Raw genomic sequence first — 24,942 nt, forward strand, 5'->3', positions numbered from 1 at the left:
TATAATGACATGGCAAAAGAACGTGTAACGTTGTTTTGCTTAGCCTAAGGGCTATGCAATTAAATGATGGGTTGGGTTTTTTTGCTTTGATGTGGGTACTAGGTAAGAGAGAGGTTTGCTATTTTTAACTGGTCAAGAAGCAAAGAAAGAAAGATAGAACAGTAAAAGAGCTTCAGTGTTGTTGGAATAAAGGATCATCTTCTATTTATGTCCCTGAATGGCATGTTAGGGAAAGTACACAAGCAATAATTTTGTGTTGCCTTTAGTTTTGTTGTCACTGTGGTTAATTCAGAAGACATCACTGCCATTGGTGTGTTTCTTTTTTTTTTCCTAATAAGGAACCATTTTACATGGTTCCAAGGAACTATAATACATAAGTATTACATACTTTGGCCAGATACTTAATACTGTAGAAAATGCCTCAGAGGTGAGTGTGGAGAAAATGAATAAAAAGTACATAACGCATAATAAAATGCTTTTATCCAGATAGTGTTCATGTATCTGAATAAGAAATCTAAAAATGTCTGGGATCTTTTTCAGCGTATTCTTTGGTTTATTTAGACTTTGTGGTATAGTTACAAATCCTGTAGTTTCTAAGTGACTTATTTAATTTGTCATCCCTGCAATCCTAATAGGAAACATATGTGCAGGTACAGATCAGTGCTGAAACAATTTCTTGCATTAAATCAGATTTAACAGCAGACTCTAAATCTTCTTTTCCTAGCCTTAGCTACAACAACCACGGACTTCAGGGGAAAACTCTGAAATGCTCATCAAGTGTTTCAGTAACTCCTTGTACTGTTGTTGCATTGCCTTATCATATGAATCTTTCAGATCACATTAGATGTGTTCTGCCAGCTATTCACCTTCTACTCTCTGTGTAGATACCTTAATAGAAATGGTTGCCTGCTTGGTCCTTCTAAGTTCACAGAATCGCAGAATCACAGAATGGCCAGGGTTGGAAGGAACCTCAAGGATCATGAATCTCCAACCCCCTGCCACATGCAGGGCCACCAACCTCCACGTCCAATGCTAAACCAGTTGGGTCCTTCTAAATGATTTGGGTTCCTATTTACTGATAATCCTATACTCTTCACCTTTCCTATATGTTTTACCTAATCATATGACAGAGTCTAACAGTAAGTACTAAAACTAAAAATCAAATAGCTCTCATGTGCTGATTTATACCTATTTTATGCTTTCCCATGCTTAATAACAAGTTGCTTTTTTTTTTTTTTTTTTTTTTTTTTTTCGTTTTGGAGTAAAATATGTCCAGACAAGTGTAAATCTGTCTGTTTGTGAAGGGTAAATGGGGGTAAGAAATGAGTATATTCTTAATACAAATTGCTTTAGGAATATGAAGTTGCATGGAACCCTACGGCCTAAGATTGCTGAGGGCAAGATATGAAGATCCATAAGAAGAGGGTCTATTTGAAAGAGATAATGGGTCAGGTGGGCTGGGTCTTGCATCTGTCTGTCTCTGGACAGAGTCTTGTGATGGTGCATCTCAGAGTTAAACCTAAACTGAATGTCTGTGTTGAGCTTGATTCTAACTAGAAGTGGAGAGAATAAGTAATGAGGACTCTTTAGTTATCTGTGGATTATGATGGATGGTTAGGTTCATAGGATATGCTCTGAGATGACTTCTGCTCTTTTGTGCTTCTTGTGTGACTGTTCTGTGGAAGAGAATTGCTGGGCACAGCAATGAAGATGCAATACGGGAAGAATATGAATGACTTAATCTGGAAAAGGTAGACCAGCAAATAGACACTAGGAAGTGGTGATGTGTGGACTTCTCTCTTCTGCTGTCCCATCTGCTAGTGGACTGCTTGAATGAGACTTGTCTTCATCTAACATAGTGAACGTCCTTTGAGGTCAATGTCTAAAATTCTATGCTGCTGGGAAAGGACATGACTGGTAATCAGTTAAATAAAGCTCCCAGTTCATCCTGGGCAGCTTTCAACATCCGTGCCCTAAAATGGAAGTGAAAGCCATTAAGCTTTTACATTTAATATTTAATACTAATTTCAGCCACTTGTAAAACTCACTCCCCAAAATGACCAAACATTGCATGATTCCAAACATTATAACTGATACCTATGCATGTTTATGAGAGGTGGGCTTACATGACACCCGTAAAGTGTGCTAGAGGACAATAGGCTGCCTCTTGGAAATCCACCCTTGAAGGATGATTCCATCAGAGACTCACAGTATGCATTTCTCTCTGCATGCTTTAGTTGCAAATGTGAGAGATGGCAGAATCTAGAGATAAAACAATAATTGGGAGAAAAATTTGGCCATCTTTTGCAAACCAGCACAGTGCACAAACTCTGGGCAACTGATGCATACATCAATTAAAGCAGAGGTACTGGTTCAAAGCTCTAGAGCAGTATATTTTGTTATCAGCATGCCTGAGCTGATAAGCTGTGACAGCATCACTTGCTAGCAGTAAATAAGTCTGCACTGATGCAACTGCAGCCTGAATTTAAGCTAGTTGATGCTGAAATATATTGTGTTCCATTTCAAATATAAATATGTTCTAATTGTAACAGCTCTGCATATTGTATCTGCAGTGCCAATGACTACATAGAACTTTAATTTAGCAGGATTATAGCAACGTTATGCATTGGTCTGGGGAGTATCAGATGTCTTACAGTTGTTGAAGTATGTGAGCTTCAGTTCTGTGAAGTTAAACTTAATCATTACGGGTGGAAGGCCTAGTAGAGTAGTCATATTTTAGAGTGTCTGCTTTTATGAGCACTTAGATAAAACTACATTACATTCCTGCACATAAAGCCAGCTGATAACTTGTCAATAATTATTCTAATCAGGCATTTATTTGTCACTTCATGTGGAAAACACAACCACTGAAAAATATTTCACTTAAAAATCTTGCACTTTCTATACTTTGTAAGGCAAGTCATACCTGGAAGTTAATAAGTAATAAATACTTCTATATTTTTTAGGTTAGGAGAAGGAATAACTCTATGTTAAATTTACAGCCTCCTCATACTTTTAGTGACCTGTTGTGAAAACAGAGCCCTGAAATGTTACCTAACTGGATTTGCATCTTCGCAACAAGTGAAGTTTTTGTCTGTGTCTTGCACCAGCTGAAATCAAGGCAAGAGATTCAGGGCCCAGGATTCTGATACAAGTGAATATGGGATTTAACATGGTCTTCATAAACTTTACAGGAAATATAAATATGAGTAATTTAATTAAAAAAAAAAAAAAAAAAAAAGGCCTGTGTGTATATTGCACAAATCATCAGGATCATATAAAATATCCATGGGTTAACTGATATTTTAATACATAGCTGAAGATCATTTGAAAGCTATTATTTAAGATAGACTAAATTAGAAGGAAAAGAAATTTTACCCGGGGACCAGCATTTACAAATCTGTGTGCTCAATGGAGGCTGTCATATGTCAGTGCTGCAGATATCCAGCAGGAAAGAGTTGCTTGGGATCAAAATGCCATTCTGTATTTTAGTTCCCGTGAGAAGTTATATACCTATAACTTTATGTATACCAATATCAATGTAGATATGTGAATTAGAAACAAATTAATTTCCTTCAGTCTCCAAAGAAAAGAAGTGTGAAATAACCAGGAAAAGGTCTGCACTGTTTACTCAGTTGCAGCAGCTCTATGTATAGAGTGAGTGTGTACAGGCATACAGATGGCTGTCTGCATTTTAAAAAGTGCGATTTATTTTCCCCTGAGTAGAGTACATAATTGTTGGAATTGAATGTATGTGATGAAGTAAAAAAAAAAAATATAGCGTTATCTTAAAATTCTACCTTTAATTAACTAAATGTATCACCTTACTGCGTAGAACAGTACTAGATTCTAGGACTCAGCTCTAAGCAGTTGGCTGAATCAGCTCATCCTTTTGTGTATTTTCAAGAGTTGGTAGATCAAGTCCGTTTAACAAAATGTGTAGCTACATTAAATATGGTAAATAGGGTCCTACCTTGTTCTTTAAAGAGTTACTTGTGGTTAATTCAAGATATTAGGGATCTCTATGAGTTGTTGCGTTCTATTATGTTTCTGTATTTGGTACATCTGTAAGCAATGTCTGAAAGGTGTATTGCTGCCTCATTGACAGAAACCTGCAGGGAAGAGGGAGTGGAGGCAGTGCTTCCTGCAAAGTAGAAGGTGAAGAATATTTTGGGCTCAGTGATACTACTGTGTTACTAACAAAATCAATCGTCATCCTTACATGTTTTGGTGTGAATCTCAATACAGGTTCCTGTTCTCCTTGGAGACTGCAGAATTAAGTTGTCTAACTGTCTGTAGCCTAATTTCCAATTGGTTTGTGTCTCTGCTTTCATTAAGCTTGTTATAAGGGAACTCTAACTCTGTCTAATACAAGACTCAATGGTTATTGACTGGAGGGGAAATAGGGACACATGCTCTCTCACACACACACACACAAAATGAAAAAAAAAAAAAACCCACAAAAAAACAGAAGGAAAAAAGTCCTGGAAATCTCAGCTGCAGACTTTAGATTGGGGATGCTAAACTCTCAAGGATTACTAAGTTCCTTTGCTCTTTTTTCTCCTTTTCCTAAACTGAATACTGAGAGGCAAACTGGGGATAAAATCTGTAGGGAAGCACCAGACACTGACAAGATATCTTTGGGCCATTTTCAGGAAAGGAGTTTCTGTTGCTCAAGAGGGGAAGAAACTGGGAAGTTCAGGTGAGCTAGCACCAGAACTGAAGCATCCTACCTGTGCTGATAGACTTGCTCTAGAACTATAATCCAACAAGTGTGGTGAGAGGACACCAGTAGAGAAGTCCTCATCATAGAATGGAATCTGAAGTCCAGGCTAAAAACTACTACAAGGTGTAACTGGAAAAAGTAGGAATCACGAAGAAAAGGCAGAAGCTTGAGAGCAGCAAGGAAAGAGGGAAGGCTGCTATTAACTATGGTCATACAAAGAAGGAGGGAGGTCTGCATTACAAGCTATAGAATGAAGGTGGAGACTGAGAGATCAAAGTAGATTTTAGGTGTCTTGAGACTTACATGAGAAGCAAGAGGTAAGAATTATGACTGGCTCTGGATAAATTTGAGAGGATTGTGAGAAGATTGATAAGCATGTGCTTGCTTTTTTTTTTTTTTTTAATGGATTGTAATTTTCAGTTCTATCTTGAAGATTGAACTTGATCTTTAGATCTAGTTAAGAGTTAATCTTTTGGTGATTTTGGCCCATGCTGGCTTCCATATATGTATATATCCACTGTCTAGTAGTTCTGGCCCCTTTATCTAGGCAATCCCAAATTAATGCTATCCCTTGAAAACAGATCTTTTTACTTTTTAGCTCAAGTATCAGTTGCTCCAATATCTCCTCATCTCACATATTTAATTATGCCCCAAGACTTTCAATGTTAACCTTGTTGGCCTAAGGTTCTTCCCAATATTTTCTAGAGTCATCTTGTACTGCTGCTCCTCCATCCATGAGGAAAGAGAACTGCTTTGAAGATCATGAGAACTAAGTGTAAGCCAACTTCCATAGGAACTCTGTAAATCCTTAAAAAAAAAAAAAAAAAAAAAAAAAAAGATAATGAAGAACAACAAACCAAACCTTAAAATAAACAATTTTGTTTAGTGATGTAGTGGAGCTAATAAAGGTAATTTTGGATCATTCCTACTGAATAAATATGCTTTTTTTTTTTGTTGCGATTTTGATTATCCTGGCAAGCTCATTTTTGAGCAATAGCAAAGGTATCAGCATCTTTTGTATGTTTTCTTCTTTTAAAAATGTCTTTGTGCTTATGGGCAGTGCTCTATTCTTCCACATGATGCCAAACAGGGATTCAGGACCTGCGTGTTACTTCTGTTTATCTTCCCACTCATGCGAATATGTAATTAACGGAACTGAGCTCTTCACACTGTGCTCTGCAGTGAGGTTGTTAGTAAGAGTCAAGTCTATTCTATTCTGTTAAATAAGAAAAAATCCAGGTATGCTGTGATGGAAGAAATGACAGAAAGTTGGAGGGAGCTTTTTGTTCTTCTTGCTTTCTACATAAAGTACTCAATTTCAACTTGTTGAATACTCTAGACTTTCTGCTCGTAACCCCTACTCCCTAAGGCCAAAATTTAACAGAGTTCTAATGTCCGTGAAAAAGGGTACACAGGTCTCTGCGAGCCTGGGGAAGAAGCTGGTCTCTCCCGTATTTAAGTAGCACGCTGATGTTAAGAGTCACCTGAGTTTGCTGGTTATCCAGCTGAAGAACTAAAATATGGGGAAAAGTGCTGTTTTGAGGTATAGGAAGGAAATTTTCTTCCACAAGAGAAACATATTGAGAACCTTAAAACAAGTTCTGAAGGAGCAAGAATGTTTGTTGGTTTGTTTTTTTTTTTTAAATCTCGTGTTTTGCATTATTTTGTTTTCAGACAGTGAAAAACCAGAAGCTGTAAATGAGTAAATTCCCACCAGTCACTGTTTTCTTCTTACTAAGTGACTGGAAGATAGGATATATTGTGAATCTTCTGAATACCAATCAAATTCAGGTCTCATGAACATTTATGTAAGTGCATAGTTGAGTAACCATAGGTGCTGATGCAGATCTTGATCAAGCAGAATAAGGTAACTGGAGGTCCAGTACAGTTGTTCTCCCTTCATATGCTTAGATGAAGGAATCAAGGTATAATTTTCTCAAACCTTGAGGAATCTGCAAACAGGAGGCATTTCCTTCTGCAAACTATGTCCAATTATAAGATTCTTGAATTTCTGCAGTGGTACTTTTAAAGCAAATTTGGCTTAGCTAACATCAGTGATTCACATAAATCAACTTTCTTTTTTGAAAAAAAAAAAAAAAAAAGACAAAAACAAACAAACAAAACAACAAATAAAAACAGGGTTGCTTTATTTGTGTTTTGTGATGATGGGGTTTTTTTGTTGTTTTAATTGTTGGTTTTTTTCCTGTGTTGTAAGAAACAAGATGTCTTGCCATGTGCTCCAAGGTGATTGCCCTCTAGGGACAAATTGTGTTTTCATGTATTAGATTGTTTTTATATAGTAAATACCATCTAATACTTTCAATCACTTCTCAGAAATGAGAAACAGAATCCAAATGGCCTTGAGTTGGAGAACATTGATTTGTTGTTCCCTTTTATTTTTTCCTAGTGCCTGAATATCTTTCTTTTAGAGTTTGTCAATATTACAGTTGAAATAATTAACAGTAGTTGTTGTACTCTTGTTGTTTAACTCTTTATTTCAGGTCTGTTGGAAACCCAGTCTTTGCATGAAGCAGACGAAGATGTAGTCACTGATGTTGATTTCACCAGTATGATTTCTGAAGAAGAAAAAGAGGAATTAAAGGCTGAGCTGGCCAAGGTAATTAATTTGAATTTCTGTGAGTATTAATGTTTCTATTTCTGTTAATCGATAGATATTAATTGTAGGATGAAGTATACATCATAATAAAATGCTCTTTCTTTAAGTAAAATTATTCTGGGCTATAATAGTTTGAAACAATTATTTTCCATATGTATTTTTGGAAGGTTAGATAACTTTTACCTTCTGATTATAGAGATGAAGTTAAACATGTCATTTTAGTCTACAAAAGCCACTATATATAAGCCTTTCTTTACAAAGACTGAAGGATGCTCTTATTACATCCATGAAATTGTTGTTGTAGTGGTGTGACACCTGACAGAAACAATTCTTTGTATGGTGCTCAGAGGAAAATCTGCTGCTTATGGTTACAGAAGAGTCTGGTGATTAGCACAGCAATTTCATCAAGTTTTTGCTTCCTTCATGACTGATGTGTCTGGAGAGGGTTGTATTTTTGGTTTGCTTTTTTTTTTTTTTTTAAATTACAGAGCTTCAGGACATGTCACAACACAATGAAAAGATTTTTAAAATAATATTTAATAAAAAAGAGAGGAAAGATGAGAAGTGTGAATTATATGTCCTTTTTATTACAAAGACTCAGGAGTTTGTCTAGATTTGGCCTAAGGTAAGAGAGTGCTATTAGAAGGATTTGCTACCATTGCACATGGAATGGGCTTACCCAAAAGACAGCTCTCCTCCTGAGAGAATTCCTGTCTTTTGTACAACAAATACATAAATCAATGTTAAGTCACCATATAAAATACTTCAATAATTAAGAATGCTGTAATCAGTCTTAATGACTCTCAAGTCATTTTAGCAGCGTTGATTCGTTATATCACACAATGATGAAGGGATTTATCCGTTAATTACTGGTTTATGTTGGGACAAGAGGCCCAACAGTAAACAAGTTGTTCACTCTTTACACCAGAAAGCACTTCTGTGCTATGCAGGTGATGGAGCATTGGTGCAGGTGATGGAGGACTGGCACAGGTTGCCTCAGAGAGGCTGTGTGGTCTCCTCCTTGGAGATCTTCAAAAGCTGCCTGGATGTGGGCCTGTGCAGCCTGCTGTGGGTTGTCCTGCTTGCGCAGGAGTTGGACCACATAAACCCAGAGATTTCTTCCAGGCTAAATGCTTCCTTTCCCTTTTTAGGTGAAAGGGACAAGTTAGGTATACGGAAACAAGGAATAAAAAATCTTCCTTCAACCATCTGATACAGATATGTCCCTTGCAAGAGGATTTGTTCCTTGGCTCTCTTGCGTGCCTGAAGATTCCTGTGAGATATGAGTTTTCTGATAGAAATGCTCTAATTCCAACAAACAAATGAGAGATTGCCTTTCAAATACTCTGATCTTGGCTGATCTGGAAATTATTTTCTGAATTTACCCACAGCAATTCACCAGCATACAACTTATTCTTGAAAAAAAACCCTGTAATTGTGCTGAGAAAGGGATGGAACTTGAGCTTGGTGAACTCTTATGCTTAGAAGAACTTTATGGTTCTTTAAAAAGACTTACAAAAACTTGCAAGAACTCAACTCTTCCAGGATAAAAATGTGGCAATTGGGTGATGCTTCCTTTTCAAAAGCAATCTGTTTTTGCCTTCAAGTCCTGCTCTGCTGCATCAATGGTGGTTTTGTTTTCCTCCATATCTTTATGTGTTGGTTCAGTTTCCTCTGCGGAAGAGGGCTTTGCAAACACCCAGGACCAGGACACTACACTTTGGTTGGTGATATGGCAAGAAAAAAGGATATTTAATTTGGCTTAGAAATATGGGATTAACCGTGCTGTCTTCTGTTGTTGTTTATTGATATTTACTTGATAGTTATTTATATATTATATATTATATTTATTTATATATTTATATTATATATTTATTTGATAAGTAAATATTTACTTGATACTTGATATTTATCACTCAGTGCCTTGATTGTTAAAACTAATATAATAAACATATTCAAATTAATATTCAGCTTATCATTCCAGCCTGCCATCAACATTATTCCAACCAATAGCTGCATTTTTACACATCTTTCCACCTCCACATTTTACACAGTACTGTGTATTCCAGAATGTACAGATAATACCAATTTACATACTTCTTTTTTAATATCAGTTAGTTCAGAATGCTCTATTTTACCTCATAAGCACTCTCTGAATTGTTGTTTGTGGATCTTGTTGTTGTTTCCATGGGAGTTATGTATCTAACCTGCTTAAATGGTTTTCAAGATCTCACTGGAAGTCCCTAATTCTTTCTCAGTCTTTGGTCACTGGTATCTGAGCACTTTGGGGAAGTTTTGTGTCTGCTATTAAGTTTAAATGATGGAACTTGAGGAGCATTTTGTCAGTTCAAAGCTAATTTCTGATCTCTTAAGAAAAATAATGTATTATTTTTAATACAATCAAAAATGTTCATACATGCACAATGAGCATGGGGTTAATACTTTCTTGGGGCTTCACAGCTTTTGGCATCTATTCAAGTGAACAGGTGGAAGTTAATGTTAATAGAAACCTTCAAATGTTTACATATCCAAGTACCTAATGATCAGTCTAGTGCTACCCAAGTGGAAAGCTAATGTTTATGTACATGAAAGCATACTGGTGTTGATTTAAATTAAATTCTTTAACAGTGTTACTTAAGCAAACTTCTGGGAAACAAAGAGAATTGTAAATTCTAAGGTGTGCTGACTTTTGTGATTTCTCCATTCTGTATGCATTTAACCAGTTATCCTCTCAGAATAGAAACTCATACTGTCTCTTGACAGCATCTCATTTGCAGGTTAGAAATACAATGGAGCATTAGAGATAGGGTGAAAGAATAAAGCAATTTTGGGTTGTTACCCCATTCTACCAATGAAGTGTTGGTATCACAAGTCTTGGTGAATGCTGGTGTCTGCTTCACTGTAGTTGTGGTTTTGCTTTGTGTTCATAGTCTTACTGCTTAAGTTTTTGAATAATTTGGATAGTAGGTAGTGACAAAGGAAAGAAACTGGTGGCTGGTGGATTAAACAGTGGACTTTTTAAAGTACAGTGGGCTTGCAGACACTTTTACAAGGAATTGAAATGCATGATTATGTAAGATAAAAATAATGCCGGTACTGACATTGTAAATATAGCCCTAGAGGTCACAACTGAATCTGTTGCTGCTTGCCTCATTCCCTGCAGCCAACAGAGGTAAATCTCAGGATGAGTGTGATCCCAGGAACTTAACATATGGTATGATACATCACCATATGTTATACTGTTAACACGTGGAGGAAGGAACACAGTTGGTAAGGGAACTTTTGAACCTGAAGTGAAAGGCATCTGCTCATGTCACTTACCCTTGTTAGCTTCAGTACCTCTGAGTGCTGGTTGCATAATTGGTTTAGGAATCTTCCTAATGAAGAATTCAAGCCTGTGCTCATGGGAGTGTTGTCCAATGGGTAAACAGTCAGTGGCAAACTGTTTCAGTTGTCCCCCTTCTTAGTTGAGTGTTCTGGGCATTGCCATACTAAAGCTCAGTTTTGGTTCTGATGTGTTTGAAATAATGTCTACTGCAGAGGGAATGGTATTGTTCTGTTTGGGATGAATGTGATTTTTACAGCTTGAATTTACATAGTGGCAAGGAGCTCTGAAAGCATTAACCTGCTGTGTTTTTTTGAACAATTTTCACTTACATTTTAAAACATGTAGGGACTAAGCTACAGGGACAGACACCTGTGATACCCTTACCTTATAGTATTATGTGAAATTTTTTTTTAATTTAACTTGCTGCTAACAATTTGTGTTTATTTTTTCATAGGTGTGCGAGATTAAAACATAATCTTTAAGTTAAATGCCTGTGCTTCAGAAGAGAGATATCTATCTGAATTATCCAATTGTCTTTTGTCCAATTTCCTTGTGAATGAAAAGGTGATATTTGAGGCTCCTGATGTCCAAAGGCAGATCTTGGTCAGATTGTTCAGTTGTCAATTCCTGTCCAGAGTATTCTGTCTGTCTTATCAAATGCTTACAGTGATGTATACAGAGAGAGTCACCCATCGCAGTGGCATCAGCTATGGACATCTTTTTTATACACACTTGAATCTCTATGCCTCTCTTTCACATAAAAAACAAAAACAAAAACAAAAGCAAAACAAACAAACAAAAAAACCCCACAAGTTTGTGTGAGATGCATTTAATCTCCCAAGATAGAATGTGTTTATCTTTCTGCATGAACAGGCTAACAACTCTCTCCTTTCTCCTCCCTCTTTGTTTCTCTCAGCTAGAGGATGAAATTTCAACTTTGCGGCAAGTACTAGCAGCCAAAGAAAAGCACCTGATTGAAATTAAACAAAAGCTTGGCATGAGCCTGATGAACGAGCTGAAGCAGAACTTTAGCAAAAGCTGGCATGATATGCAGACAACTTCTGCGTGAGTACAGACTGCACAAATTCATTTTGATATGTTTTGTAGCACATTGGAGATAGATACTGCCTTGAGCCCTGGGATGAAATTTTTCCATAGAAATACCTGCCAGAAGGGGTAGAAAACAGGAGCAAGTATGTCACGCCTCTCAGAGTATTGTTGCTTCCACAGCAACAATATGCTTTGCTACTCTATTGTGCCTTAATTTTGCAAAATCAGAGCAAATAAATCTGTCACGGGACTGAGGTCAATCTTCCTGTCCCATGACACATTCCTACAGCTTTTACTGAGGAGAGAAAAAAACATTATTGATCTCAATGTATTTTCCAACTTCAGAGAGAAGAAAGATTACCAAATATTAGCAACTATTCAAAAACAAATAATAAATATCCCATCATCTGAATTATAAAGGATTACGGATGGAATCAGCTGATCTGTTGAATTCCTGCTCCTGGCTATCCAAAGGAAACATAAAATTTTGTTGACATTAACTGTGGCATCTTTAAGGTTATCTTAAGTCCTCTGTATATCAAGTATATCAAGTTTTGCAATTTACCAGCATTGTGTTCTTTGGCAAGTCACGTATCACAGCCTTGGTTTACCGCTATGGAAAGTGGGTAACTAGTTCATAAGAGTTCAGTGAAAATCTCCTTGAATGTTTAAGCAGCTCAGGGTTTCTAGGGTGAAAAGTAATGTAGAAGTGTAAATAATAGTTACTCTGCTGCATCTGTTCAAGTAGTTTAATGTGAACTTTCTTTTCTAGGACCAGACCAATTTACTGTGGAAATTTGTAGTCTCAGTTGCTGCCTTCCAGAAAGGTGCATTTGAACAATCCCTGAGAGCTTAGGTGAACTGAGCAAGGGAGGGAGTTTACTTGAGTTACAGCTTGCTGCCAAGAGCTATTAGTGCAAGCCTTGTGTAAGGAAGGAGTTGAAATACACACATGGAGATTGTGATTGGATCTGTCCTAAATCTACCATTCCTGAACCGGAAACTGACAGAAGTTTCAAGATTTTATTTATTTGTTTCTTTGTTTTTGTAGTTGACAACTGTATTTGAGACACACAGGGAGATGCAAGAGTGAGCGACCTCACACAAGGATAGAGGTGGGAGTTGATAGAAAGGCAGGCAGGGCACTGGCATTACCCAGTGATTACATGATGGAGCAGTCTCATAATACCTGAAGAAAGAGAGCAGAGCAGGTTCAGTGACAGTACATACAATCAAGATAGGAGTCAAGAGGACAAATAAGGCATAAGCTCCTTAGTAGGAATTGTGATTTGCATGCCTCCTAACATTTACTTTTGGGAAGTTTTTCAGCTGGGTCTAAATGTCATTTGGTTTTCATGAAATTGTCACTAACAGATGCACTTAAGAGACATTGTCACTGTTGTCTACCACAAGTTCTAGGAGAGGGTAACCCAGATGCAGTGGACTTTAGAAGAGAAGCAGAAGGCACCTAAACTGTGATAACTGGGAGACACTAGCAGGATTTCAAAATAAAACCTTCAATAGTTGAAATTTTGTAGCATTTTCTGAGATAGCTTTTCACTTTCCGTTCTGAGAATTGATATTTTTCACAAAAAATAGACTTTAGAAGACTTTATCAGTATGGTATCTGCTACTCTTTGAAATGAGCTTCAGAAACAAAAAGCCATTCAGTTCTCCAAGCCACCAGTGTTTGGAAGTGAGCAGAAGGAGTCCATTTGTGCCCTTGAAAGTCCTGTTGTCTGTAGTCCAACTGTGATATTATTCTGCCTGATACTCACTGTACAAATCATGGTAATTCAACATTCTTAAAAACAGATGTGTTATGTAATACAGTGGTAATTCGTTTTTGCTAGTCCAAAATAGCAATGGGATAGAATTACTCACTAACATCCTCTGATTTAATAAGGATGAAAAGGCTTGCTTTAAAAAATAAAAATCCAAAATACTTACATTCCTGTATTTTAAACTTCTATATCCAAAATTAGTTATTTTTAATTAAAATATATATGTATAATATTTTAAAGAGGCTACTTTTGCTTTCACTGAATCTTAATAGGTTTTCTAACCGCTTTTTTTCTGAAAATTGTCCCCATTAAAAAAAAATAATTTCAAACCCACAAAGCACAATTATGCACCAAAATTTTGGTCGTTTAAATCTTACTAATCTTTTAAACTCTCCAACTGGGGATACGTTATCAGGGCTAAAGTGCACTTAGAGACTCAGCACCCAACCCAAAGAATGAATGCTACTGGGAATGACTGAATATAAACTTCAGATCCTAACTTTTTTTTAAAAGTATTTACATTTGAAAAGGTTGTCCAGGTAGGTTAGAGTTAGCCTAAGCATGTTTGACATGTGGTGCTCAGGGACATGATTTAGTGGAGGGTTGTTAGGGTAGTGTGGTTAGGTTGTGGTTGGACTCAATGATCTTTAAGTGTTTTCCCAACCTGAGCAATTCTATGATTCTATTCTGTGTACATGTCAGAAATTGTCACTAAAAGATTCTGATGTGATTAAAAAGGAAAAAAAAAAGATCATAATCACACTGAAGAAAGCCAGAGCTGAAGGTCAAGTTGGCTAATGTTCTACACTGAAGATTATGACAGGCTCAGCATAGAAGTCTGCATAAGGTCTATTCCTTTCTTATTAATTTATGCTACAAATTATGCCAAAGCATTTCTGTCTCTTGTAAGACACTGCATTCATGGCAGTAACGTACAGCTCTTTCTGTATCAAACTAGTTTTTTTATCAGCTTTGTTTTTCTGTAAAGAAAAGCTATAATGTTGTTTGTCTCCTATGAAATAACCTGGAAGTCATTCACTTATGATAACCAGAATCATAATGCATTTATTATGCTCTTCATTCATTTCTGTTGCTGTTCTGCATTACGCTTATTTTTAGTACGATCTTGGTGTTAGGGAAAGGAGGATCTACTATAGAGGATATCAGTAACTAAAGAACAAGTGTTTGTTTCAAGCTTAGTTTCATTTCATCAGCTGGAATGATTCCCCATCATCACCACTTTTTTAAAGATCAGTGTTACAGTGAATAGAGGTGGGTGGACATTATGTTAGCTTCTAGCAATGCAGGGTTTTATTTATATTTTAAACATATCTAATTCATTTATTTGACTTTCAAGTTAACGTTGCCAAGATTTGAGGTTATTTATTTATCTAAGGAATCATTAAAAATGTCTTCAAGGTGATATTTACAGAGACCACAACTGAGCTTTTCTTATAAGTGTTCTGCTACAAAGGAAAAGTTTTACGTAACCTGAATACAGTGTGTTTGCTTACCTAAATCTTTTTGATTGGTGATGATTCAATAAAATTTCCACAGTGGTTTCTATTCTTCTGCACTTAAAATTTTCCCTGTGTAGTGCATAGAGGTAAAATGACTGCTCCAGTGAGTGTTTTACCTAGTTTTATGCAGAATCACAGAATAGTTGAAGTTGGAAGCGATGTCTGGATTTTATCCAGTCCAGCTGCCCAGAGCAGAGTGAGCTAGAATGGCATTCTAAGGACTGTTTCCAGTCTGGTTTTGAATCCGAGGTTGGAGTCTACAGCCTCTCAGGGCAGCTGATTACAGTATTCAGTCACCCTTTCTGTGAAAAACCTTTTTCTTACATTTGACTATTTATTGTATCTTATTCACTCCCTTACAGGTTTTCATGTACACAGATTAAATCCCCCTGACTCTTGTATTCTCCAGGCTAAACAGACCCAACTCTCTAGCATCTCCTCATAGGAGTAATACTCCATTCCCTTAATCATCTTGATGACCCTTCACTGAACTTTCAGCAGTATGTCCATGTCCTCTTCGTGTAAGAGGAACCTAGAGCAAGATTGCACTGCACTGCACTGAAGGTCTGGCTTTAACTGGTGGTGAGCAGAGGAAAGGGATTACCTCCATCAATCTACTAGTCAGTATTCCCTTCGGTGAACATGATTGGGTTCCTCTTGCCCAGTTTTTCTAGTCAAGGTCAAAAGTAATAGTATTCTTAAAAGCAGTTACAAAATTGCCTTGCATAATATATGATATATAAGATTACAAATGTTAATTTATATTTCTCACCTCTCTCTCATAGAGACAGCTAAAAGCACCTTCACCTTTAGCAATCAGATGCATTGTAACCATGCCCAACTTTGTCTTTCAGCCTTTAAGCTGTTTTTCACAGAAGAAAACAATGGGATGTTACAATGTTGTACTCTAAGGAGTCGGGGATAGCGAGTTTCTAAGCAGCAGCTCTATCTGTGAAACAATCCACCAATAACCTCACTCAGGCTAACAGTTCACGTAAACTCCTCCTCATTCTTGCTTGGAACGTTAGCAGCTCTTAGAAATCATAGGCCTTCTCTTTTTTAAGTGGATAACCTTCCAGCCCATAAAAGAGAATGTGAAATAACCACAGGCATTGCTTCTAGGGAGTTGATTTTGGTTGGTTTTGCTACTAAAAACACCAAACTAGTACCCCAGACATTCAGACCACTGTAGGGAGCTGCTCATTAGTGGCCAATAAATCATTGCAATATCTAAAAATTGAAAGAAAACCTATTCTCTCTTCAAGAGCTGTAGCAATGAAATGTCTCAAAGCCCATATACTTAGTAATTTGAACTGGGGCATTAGTACTGCTTTGAGGTGATGGAAAGTGGAATCTCACAAAACTGTGTTTCCAAACAGGCTTTTCAATTTTGCTGTCACAGACAAAATAATCACTTCTAGATGCTGAAAATTGTATGAATTAAGTGACCAGTATCAAGAGAGCTGTAGATGCTAACTCCAACATGTTTCCATGTTTCTAACACAGCACCTGACGCACACTCAAACCCTGCCAGATTTCTGTAGCTCACTTAGGAAGGCTTCAGTATTGCTCTGCTCTTACATGCAACATCTGCCTGAGATCTAAGAAAGCAGCATTCAACATGGACTTGGCCTTTTCCTCCAGAAACAGAATAAGAATCACGTATTTGACTACTCACTGAGAGCTATACGTACCAGCTTAGTTCTGCTGATAGGAACCCTGAGGATAATAATATGGGTTTCTACAAATACTGTGAACTCATGTTTTGTAATTCAAATTTCTGCCAGGTGATAGAAAATAGAAAGCAATAGTTGCTCTGTGTGTATTTTGGGCTTCAAATCTACAGTAGTCAGAGCCTCCTTTAGTATAACTTTAAATACATAGCAATGTGTTCCAGAGGCTTAGAATTTTCTCAGGAAATTGGCAATAATTTCTAGACAACCACAGGCCTACTGTGATTTTTATGAACTTAGTATTACATGTTCCCACACACATGCTTGTTACAAGTGGTAGTAAGAGAAATGTGGGTGTTTCTGTTCATTGTGATGTGTAATCACCTTTTGTCATTTTCTTCTCTAAACTTGAAAGTACATGTACTGGTTGTATAAGGGAAGAAACAGGCATGTTGACTTTAGCAAGTACATTACCTGAGTGTGGGTGTGAGCTCTATAAAAGTAAAAGAGGCCTCTCATTTCCAGTAATTTTCGGTGTCCTTTGGGTCAGGTCAAGCAATGTTCTCACCTTCTTCAAAGGCAATGTTCCCACCTTCTTCAAAGGCTTGGTTTTGTTGGCTTTTTTGAGCAGCTTTTCTGCATGTATCTCTGGCCTTGAATGTGGAAAGATGGCCTAAGGGAAAATAAGATTGGAGAAAGGACTTGAAGAAGTTAACATAGTCTATTCTCATTGTCCCTTTCCTGAAAAATGTACATTCATTTGTTTACACCAGAAGCTTCAGCTAATGGAAATTCCACAGGGACTTTGTCTGATCTATTCCAGATCTCTGAATATACTGTTTCTTGAAGAAATATTCACAGTAATTATGGTTTTACTCCAGAAAACATGTGAAATATATACATTATAGATAGCTGTAAAATATATATCTTAATAATAAGGAGAGGTGAGCTAAATATGAATCTCTGAAATGACCGGGATTTAAAATAACCAGGAGAGATTCAGTGAAAATGAATACAGGGAAAAATAAGAGAAGGGAAAGAAAAGATTAGGAAGAACTGAATGGAAAAGAGAAAAACGACATAGTAAGAAAATGAAAGGGGAGAGAGAAAAGAGGAAAAAAAAAAAGAAGGGGAGAGTAGGAAGGAACAGGAAGGGGGAATAAAGAAGGGAAGAAGAAGAGACAAGGGGAAAGAGAAGAAAGGAAAAGGGAGGCAGGGAATACGTTGAATCAGAATAGTTTATTTTCATCTAGTTTATAGTACGGAGCCCGCAGACAGTGTTATTGGCACAGTTTTAGGTGTGATGTATTCTGAAGTTTTGTCCTGGAATGTCTTAAGCTTGTCCTTGTTTGAGCCGATGTATTATATCTTTTCTACCCTGATAATAACTGTATCACAACCGCTTGTTTCTCTTTCATTCTATGCTGCACTGTACAAGACATACCTTCACACATTTGCATCTCCAGTGTTTTCCATGACTTTGAAGACAACAATGCAGGACAGTACAGAATATTCGTCGCTGTTGCCTTGACGCCTTTCCTGATTCATGACTTTCTCCTGCCTGCTGAACACAGCAGTTTCCATGCTGCACACAGATTTCTGGCTGGAGGCTGGTTGCACGCAGCCTGAAGAGGTTCTGTTCCCTTACTGTCTCTCTGGGACAGGAGTTAGTTGGGGCGTAGCTCCTTTAACTGATTTAGGCATTTACATCCATCAAGGGGCTAGCATGGTTTCAACTAACTCTTAGAATATCTGGCAAAAGGAGAAATGTCTAAAAAGTACATCTGTTATTGTGTCTGAAGTTGGAATGAATTTCAGGTGAGCGTTTAAACTGAACAAATGAACAAAATGAACAAACTGAACAAAATTTTTGTTCAAAAATGAACAAACTGAACAAAACTCTGAACAGTTCATTTGTAGGCAGAATGGGAATATGAATGCTCTTAGAGAACACATACAGTTAATATGTACTTTTAAGTACATATTATGTCCTTATAAGTACTTTTAAGTACATATTATCTATCATTCATATATGCATTTATTTATTTATTTATTTATTAGCATTAGTGTAGTTTATTTAATACTCTCTATTTTTCACAGAAAATCAATGACAAAATAGTTTCCTATTTGAGAGTTTCTCAGAGATCCAGATGCTTTACACCTATTCCAGAAAATGTCATTCTAATCTGACTAATAGTTTGAAAGGAAAGACATGGCAAACTCCATAGAATGTGGTTTGCACCACCAGGCTCTGCTCTACGTGATTTTTGTTGTTAATTGTTTGCATTTTCTTGCATCTTATGTAAGCTCTGTCACAGAAGTTAGTCTCTCAAATTGATTAATTCTGCAAGCAAGCATTGACGAAGAGGAACAATGCTGAATGAAGATGTACTGATTAGCAGTATGTGTTGTTGTATTTTATGGATGCTGATTTTAAAATCTTTCTTATTCACTGGTAGGTCAAATATGCAGATGGCCAAGCGAAATATGAATGATGTGTTTGTAGCCCTCTTCTGTCAGGAGCTCAAATACTGTGCCTATGAAAGCTGGTTAGATTTAACTCTGCTGTATGAAGGGCAGTTCTGCATTGAGTTGAGATGAGATTAAATACCATGCAGTATGATTATCTCATCTTATTTTGCAGATGATGTTGGTCATTTAAACATCTAATTCTCTGACCTCTTTATATGTCTGCTGCTTGACTGTGCTTTATATGAAACACCATTTCATAAAGCATAATGCGAGAATGAAATAATAATCTTCTTTACTGTAGTTGGCTGTAAAAATCAGCTAGTGAGACAGTTTTGTCGTATGATAGTCTGACCTAAATGCCTTATATGAAGGTAAAAATGCATTCAAAATATGGTATAAATCTCTCTGTCAACAGAGTATGTTACAGTACTGGGATGTAAGCTGCTTTTACATGTTTTAGAAAGAGTGTATCAGCAGAATATAACTGTGCCATATCAAAATATTTTATGATAACTTCTAATAATATCAGTTTTGTTGACAATTTTTATTTTATTTTATTTTTTGTAAAGGATATTCGTTATTTTAAAATCCAAATTATGACCAGAAATTTATGGATACAGTTCTCAGGTGAAAGTCATCTGAAAAAAGTTAATATTTATAATATCACAATGAGCTTGATTCACAATTTTACAGTTCTGATAAAGTATCTGTTTAATCTTTTTGTCTGCAAAATACAGTGTAAATATTTACTAATATGTGCTAAATGAGAAGCATGAAATCTGACCCTTGTTATTCGCTACAAGTAATTGTTGTGTGCTGTGGAGAACGTTTAGGTGTCACACAAACAGCGAAGGCATTCCTGCTGTAACTGAATAAATCAAGATACTCCTGTATCCAATTAGTCCTTTTCTATTTCTACTGATGCTATAGGGCACGTGGCATAATGCTTTTAGAATCATAGCCATGATGCTGATGTGTGGCTGTAGGAAAGCAATGCATTACATGAAAAAGTGAACATTGGTGGCTCCTATTATTGGTGTTGCATCCAATTGAGAAGGTTCCCAGAGATCAGAAAGAATATGCTGGAGGTCATCAGTTCTAAAATAGTAACAGTGGTAAGGTATCAAATGAATGGCGTAAATAAAATGTAACTATAAAAAAAGTCTGAGCCAAAACATTCTTCTGAATATAAATAAAGAGCATAATTAATTACAGTAAGGAAGTGTGCTTTGTGGAAAGGTAATTTATTTGTGAAGAAGACATGGTGATACGAATGGTGCATATCACCATTATGGCAAGGATGGGGGAGATTGATTTTTAAGGTAATCATTGGTGATGAAAGCTGTTGTTGCTTGTCTCTGCTGCCAGGCATTCCATGTTGCACAGCATTTTTACCTTTGTTGCTTTTTTGTTCCTTAAAGCTCCTTCAGCATTACTAGAGAGAATGAGGGAGTTCATGTCAAAGGTCATTTTTGCTAGTTGATGCTGAAAAAAGACCAGTTGCATAACAGTCTTAGCTGGATTTATGCTGTTGTGTAACATCAGAAGTATTAGGAACATAAATACAGTCTCCATGTCTTTCTTGCTAGTAGAAATATTGAGGAAGACTTTTTATTTAGAGGATTTACAGAAAAAAAAATACATTATTAGTTGAAATGCCATAATCAGTGTCATTTCAGCCAGTTCCCAAAAGGTGTTTTTTGTTGAAGTTAATGCTCTGGTCACAACAACCACCCCAGGCAACCCTACAGACTTGGGGAGGAGTGGCTGGAAAGCTGCCTGATAAAAAAGGACCTTGGTGCACTGATGGGCAGTCAGCTAAATATGAGCCAGCAGTGTGCCCAGGTGGCCAAGAAGGCCAATGGCATCCTGGCTTGTATCAGGAATAGTGTGATGAGTAGGACTAGGGAAGTAGTCCTGCCTCTGTACTTAGAATCCACCTCAAGGACTGTATTTAGCTTTGGGTACCTCAACATAGAAAGGACACTGAGGTGCTGGACCAGGTCCAAAGAAGGGCAACAAGTCTTCTGAAGGGCTTGGAGAATACGCCATATGAGGAACAACTGAAGGAACTGGGGCTGCTCAGTCTGGGGAAAAAGAGGCTGAGAGGAGACCTTATTGCTCTCTTTCAATGAAAGGTGCTTACAGTGAGAGTGGGGTTGGTCTCTTCTCACTGGTGACAGGTGACAGGATGAGGGGAAATGGCCTTAAGTTGTGCCAGAGTAAGTTTAGATTGGACATTAAGCATAAGTTCTTTACAGAAAGGGTTGTTAAGCACTGGATAGGTTCCCCAGGGAGGTTGTTGAGTCACCATCCCTGGATGTGTTTAAAAACCATTTGGATGTGGTGCTCACGGACATGATTTAGTGGAGGGTTGTTAGAGTTAGGGTAGTTTGGTTAGGTTGCAGTTGGACTTGATGATCTATAAGGTCTTTTCCACCCTAAGCAATGCTATGATTCAGAAGCATTTAAGGGACTCACCTGTTTTATAGTTGAAATTATGCCTCTCCTGTATAGAAGCATTTGGGACTCTTCTGTTAATGGGTTTATGTAGTTTAAGGAACCTGCAGTGCAAAGGCAAGATGTGAAGGTACTGTCCAATAAATATAAACATGTCCATGCATAAAATGTACTATGAAGTGTATTGTTAAAAAAAAAATCTCAGAATGAGTTCTGCAAAGTACTTTACTTCTTACTGTCAATTTGTGCTTAAATAGTGTTTGTTCCTAGATGTATTTTTACATTATTATCAACTTCATTGAATATATACACAGAATTTTGTAGACAACACTTATCAAGAAGAAACATGTTCATAGTTTAACTAAGGCATCATAAACATGTATTTTAGTGTCTCTATTACACTATAAGGTGAAAATATGTCCACTTAGAATGACAAAGGTTAAATTAGTTGAGCTGCAGAATGAGGCCTCGGTGAAATAAGAGCACTGCAATCTTGGGTCCAATTGGAAACAGCAGGACTGCAGAGAAAGGAAACCCAACAAGAATGATCTCTTTCATTTTCTTTGTATTCTGCTCCTAAAAACTAATAATAATAATTAAAAAAAAACCACAACAAACAAACAAACAAACAGCGTAACCAGTTCTCCTTCCGTTACTGCTGCAATGTTTTAGCTTTTGTTACCATTCCGATTCAGTGCTTGAGTTTAATTCAAGTTATCTAACAAACTGTAGGTCTCTCTGAGATCTGGTATCTCAGTCTGAGATCCTTCCTTTAAGTTTTTTTTTCTATTCATTGTAAACCAGCACAAGCTCCTTCACAGAATGACACATTTCACTTGGCAGTTTAAGAATTTGTTAGGCAGTCTTTAAGATATTTTACTGTTCAGGGACATAAAATTGAAGTATTTGTACTGGGGAAAATTATTTTTGACAGAATATGGTCTGAAAGAATACCACATTGCTCAGCATTTTCCTTCTGACCTACAGTTTTTACAACATAGTCCTCAGCAGAAGACTTTCAGCAGTAGATGCTACCGAGGCTAAAAGAGCCTGACAAAAAAATGTGATGTGCAATATTGCAAATGGTGGTCTTCTCTTACTTCTCCTATCTCCACAAAGATATATAGCTTTCATATGTCTAAAAGTTAGAGGAAAGCACTCTGCTTCCAGTTTAAGAATTAGGCAGGGGGATTTTTGCATTAATCTCCTGTGTATTTTGGTACACATTTGCAATCTTACAAAACTTGTTCAAAGGAGAATTAGGTCTGATGGAATTGTACTTCTGAATTTTTCATGATCATTTCTGCAGTTCTTCTCTGCCAAGGCACACCATGGGATACAAAGAGTAATTTTCTGATGTGCTCTGCTTTTGTTACTAGGTCAGTATTTCCAATTATGAGCTTGTCTGCGTCACTGGGAATTTCAGATAATTTCCTTAGAAGGAAACCTCTGATGTGCTTAAAGTTAGTTTATTCAGTAAAAAAAGCATCTGAATAGAAAAAACTTATTGATTACTCTGAGGATGTGAATTAACCATTCCAAAGGTCTTTGTAGAGCAGAGCATATATCCTAAATCAGTAAATGAAGAAGACTCTGTGTTTGAATGTATATGCTGTACATGAATTGAGTGACTTCAGAAAGGAATCGGTGCTATTTAGAATATGCATTCACTGTCTGGAGTCTTTCATCTTTCTTTCTCTTATCAAGCCTCCTTCCTTTTCTCTGAAAAATTAAAAAATACAAAAATTGTGACACACAGGAACATATGAGATCTGTTTTGTGTAATCTGAAATATCAGTAAATAATATTGAAGTGTATCTAATTTATATGTGTGTGTTTCTAATCCGTGAATACATGAAAGAGCAGAGTTCTATGTTTCCTGATTCTTCTGTGACAGAAAGTTGGTGTTTGCTAAAAGTATTCTTTTTTGATGTGAATTTACAGAAACTATATAAAGCAGGTATTCAATAGATCACAGCATTCTGCTTTTAAACAGCTTTTGCTTACTGTCTTGGAAGACGTTAAATGCATTGGGGAGAGGAAGAATGCTTTGCTCACATTAGGATTAAACTGCATTTACAAAGCTGTGCGGAAGTGGGCACTTCTATGATTTGTTTTGTGCAAGTTACTATGTTTCTTAGCCTTCCAGTGGATGAGACTTTAAAATGTAGAAAGAAGGAAAGAGGGAATTAATTGCAGAGCATTGGAGCCTCTCTTTTTAAAGTATGCATTATTATTTTTGCTCTTTGTTTTTGTTTCCAGGTACAAGAAGACACATGAGACCCTGAGCCATGCAGGACAAAAAGCAACAGCAGCTATCAGCAATGTAGGAACTGCTATCAGCAAGAAGTTCGGAGATATGAGGTACAGGAGCTGCTGTTTCACTGTCCTTACTTTGAGGAGAAACACCATAAAAGCCTGTCAGCTTTTCTTTCTGGTCTACATTACTGTTCTTATATTTCAAGTGGTTGGAGTGTTTTATAACTTTCATTGCTCTGAACCAAAAGGAAAGGGTAACAATGAATGAAAGTAACATTTTTACCTGAGTCCTGTTTTTATCAATAAACAAATAAATAATCATTTAGGAACAACTTAGCAACTGGAGGAAACGTACAATAAAATGGAACAAAATACTGCAGTAAAATTCTATTAGCCCAGTTTTACTCATACGTGCATTATGGACACAAAGATCATCTGAGAAAAACAAGCGTATTGTAGATATGTTTGTGGAAAGATAAATAACAAAGAAATATATCAGGCTATTTTTTATCATCTCTTTCACAAAAGATGTAACAAAAGTAGTACCACATCCTGAGGATGAATTTTTATTATCTAGCAAACTCTCACTGCCTTGTTCATTTTTCCTTTTTTTTCTTTCTTTCTTTTTTTTTTTCTTTTTATTTCTTTTTTTATTTAATCTGTTTCATCGTAGGAGACAGATAAACTATGATGGAAATAACGGAGATTGAGGGGAAGAATTACCATTTAAGTACTTAAAAATCAGTCTTCATGTTGTATCTTTGAAAGTATTAAACGTAAGATTCCTCAGAATGAGAGCACAAAAGAAGAAATTGTAAACTGTAAATCAACACTTAAGTTTTCAGTTTGGCAGCAGGATTATAGAATTTCTTCTTGGGCGTTTGATGGAGTTGATTTATTTTTTGTGATGAAATAAATGGTCTTGAATATTAGAATCAGGGTCTCATTTGTTAGAGATACTAGTGTACATTTACTTTCTTGTCATTTTCACTGCATTAGTTCATTTTACAGTACTTCAAATACTTTTAGGGTTTTTTATGCAATTTCTTTTTC

The 24,942-nt window shown here is 36.6% G+C and overlaps 1 protein-coding gene across 3 annotated transcripts in view; it reads left to right on the top strand.

The window, feature by feature from the left end:
• TPD52L1 (TPD52 like 1) overlaps positions 1 to 24,942 on the top strand; it is a 51,010-nt gene that overhangs the window by 11,461 nt on the left and 14,607 nt on the right. For 2 of the 3 annotated variants that reach the window (XM_048937092.1, XM_048937094.1), the window contains exons 2-4: positions 7,228 to 7,343; positions 11,588 to 11,736; positions 23,893 to 23,994. In XM_048937092.1, the coding sequence (XP_048793049.1) occupies positions 7,228 to 7,343; positions 11,588 to 11,736; positions 23,893 to 23,994 (367 nt within the window). Of the gene's footprint in view, positions 1 to 5,431; positions 5,502 to 7,227; positions 7,344 to 11,587; positions 11,737 to 23,892; positions 23,995 to 24,942 lie in introns of those variants that run through there. The other variant, XM_048937093.1, reaches the window with a different exon arrangement.

Source organism: Lagopus muta, chromosome 2 (genome assembly GCF_023343835.1).
Source record: "Lagopus muta isolate bLagMut1 chromosome 2, bLagMut1 primary, whole genome shotgun sequence".
Classification (NCBI taxonomy): domain Eukaryota; kingdom Metazoa; phylum Chordata; class Aves; order Galliformes; family Phasianidae; genus Lagopus; species Lagopus muta.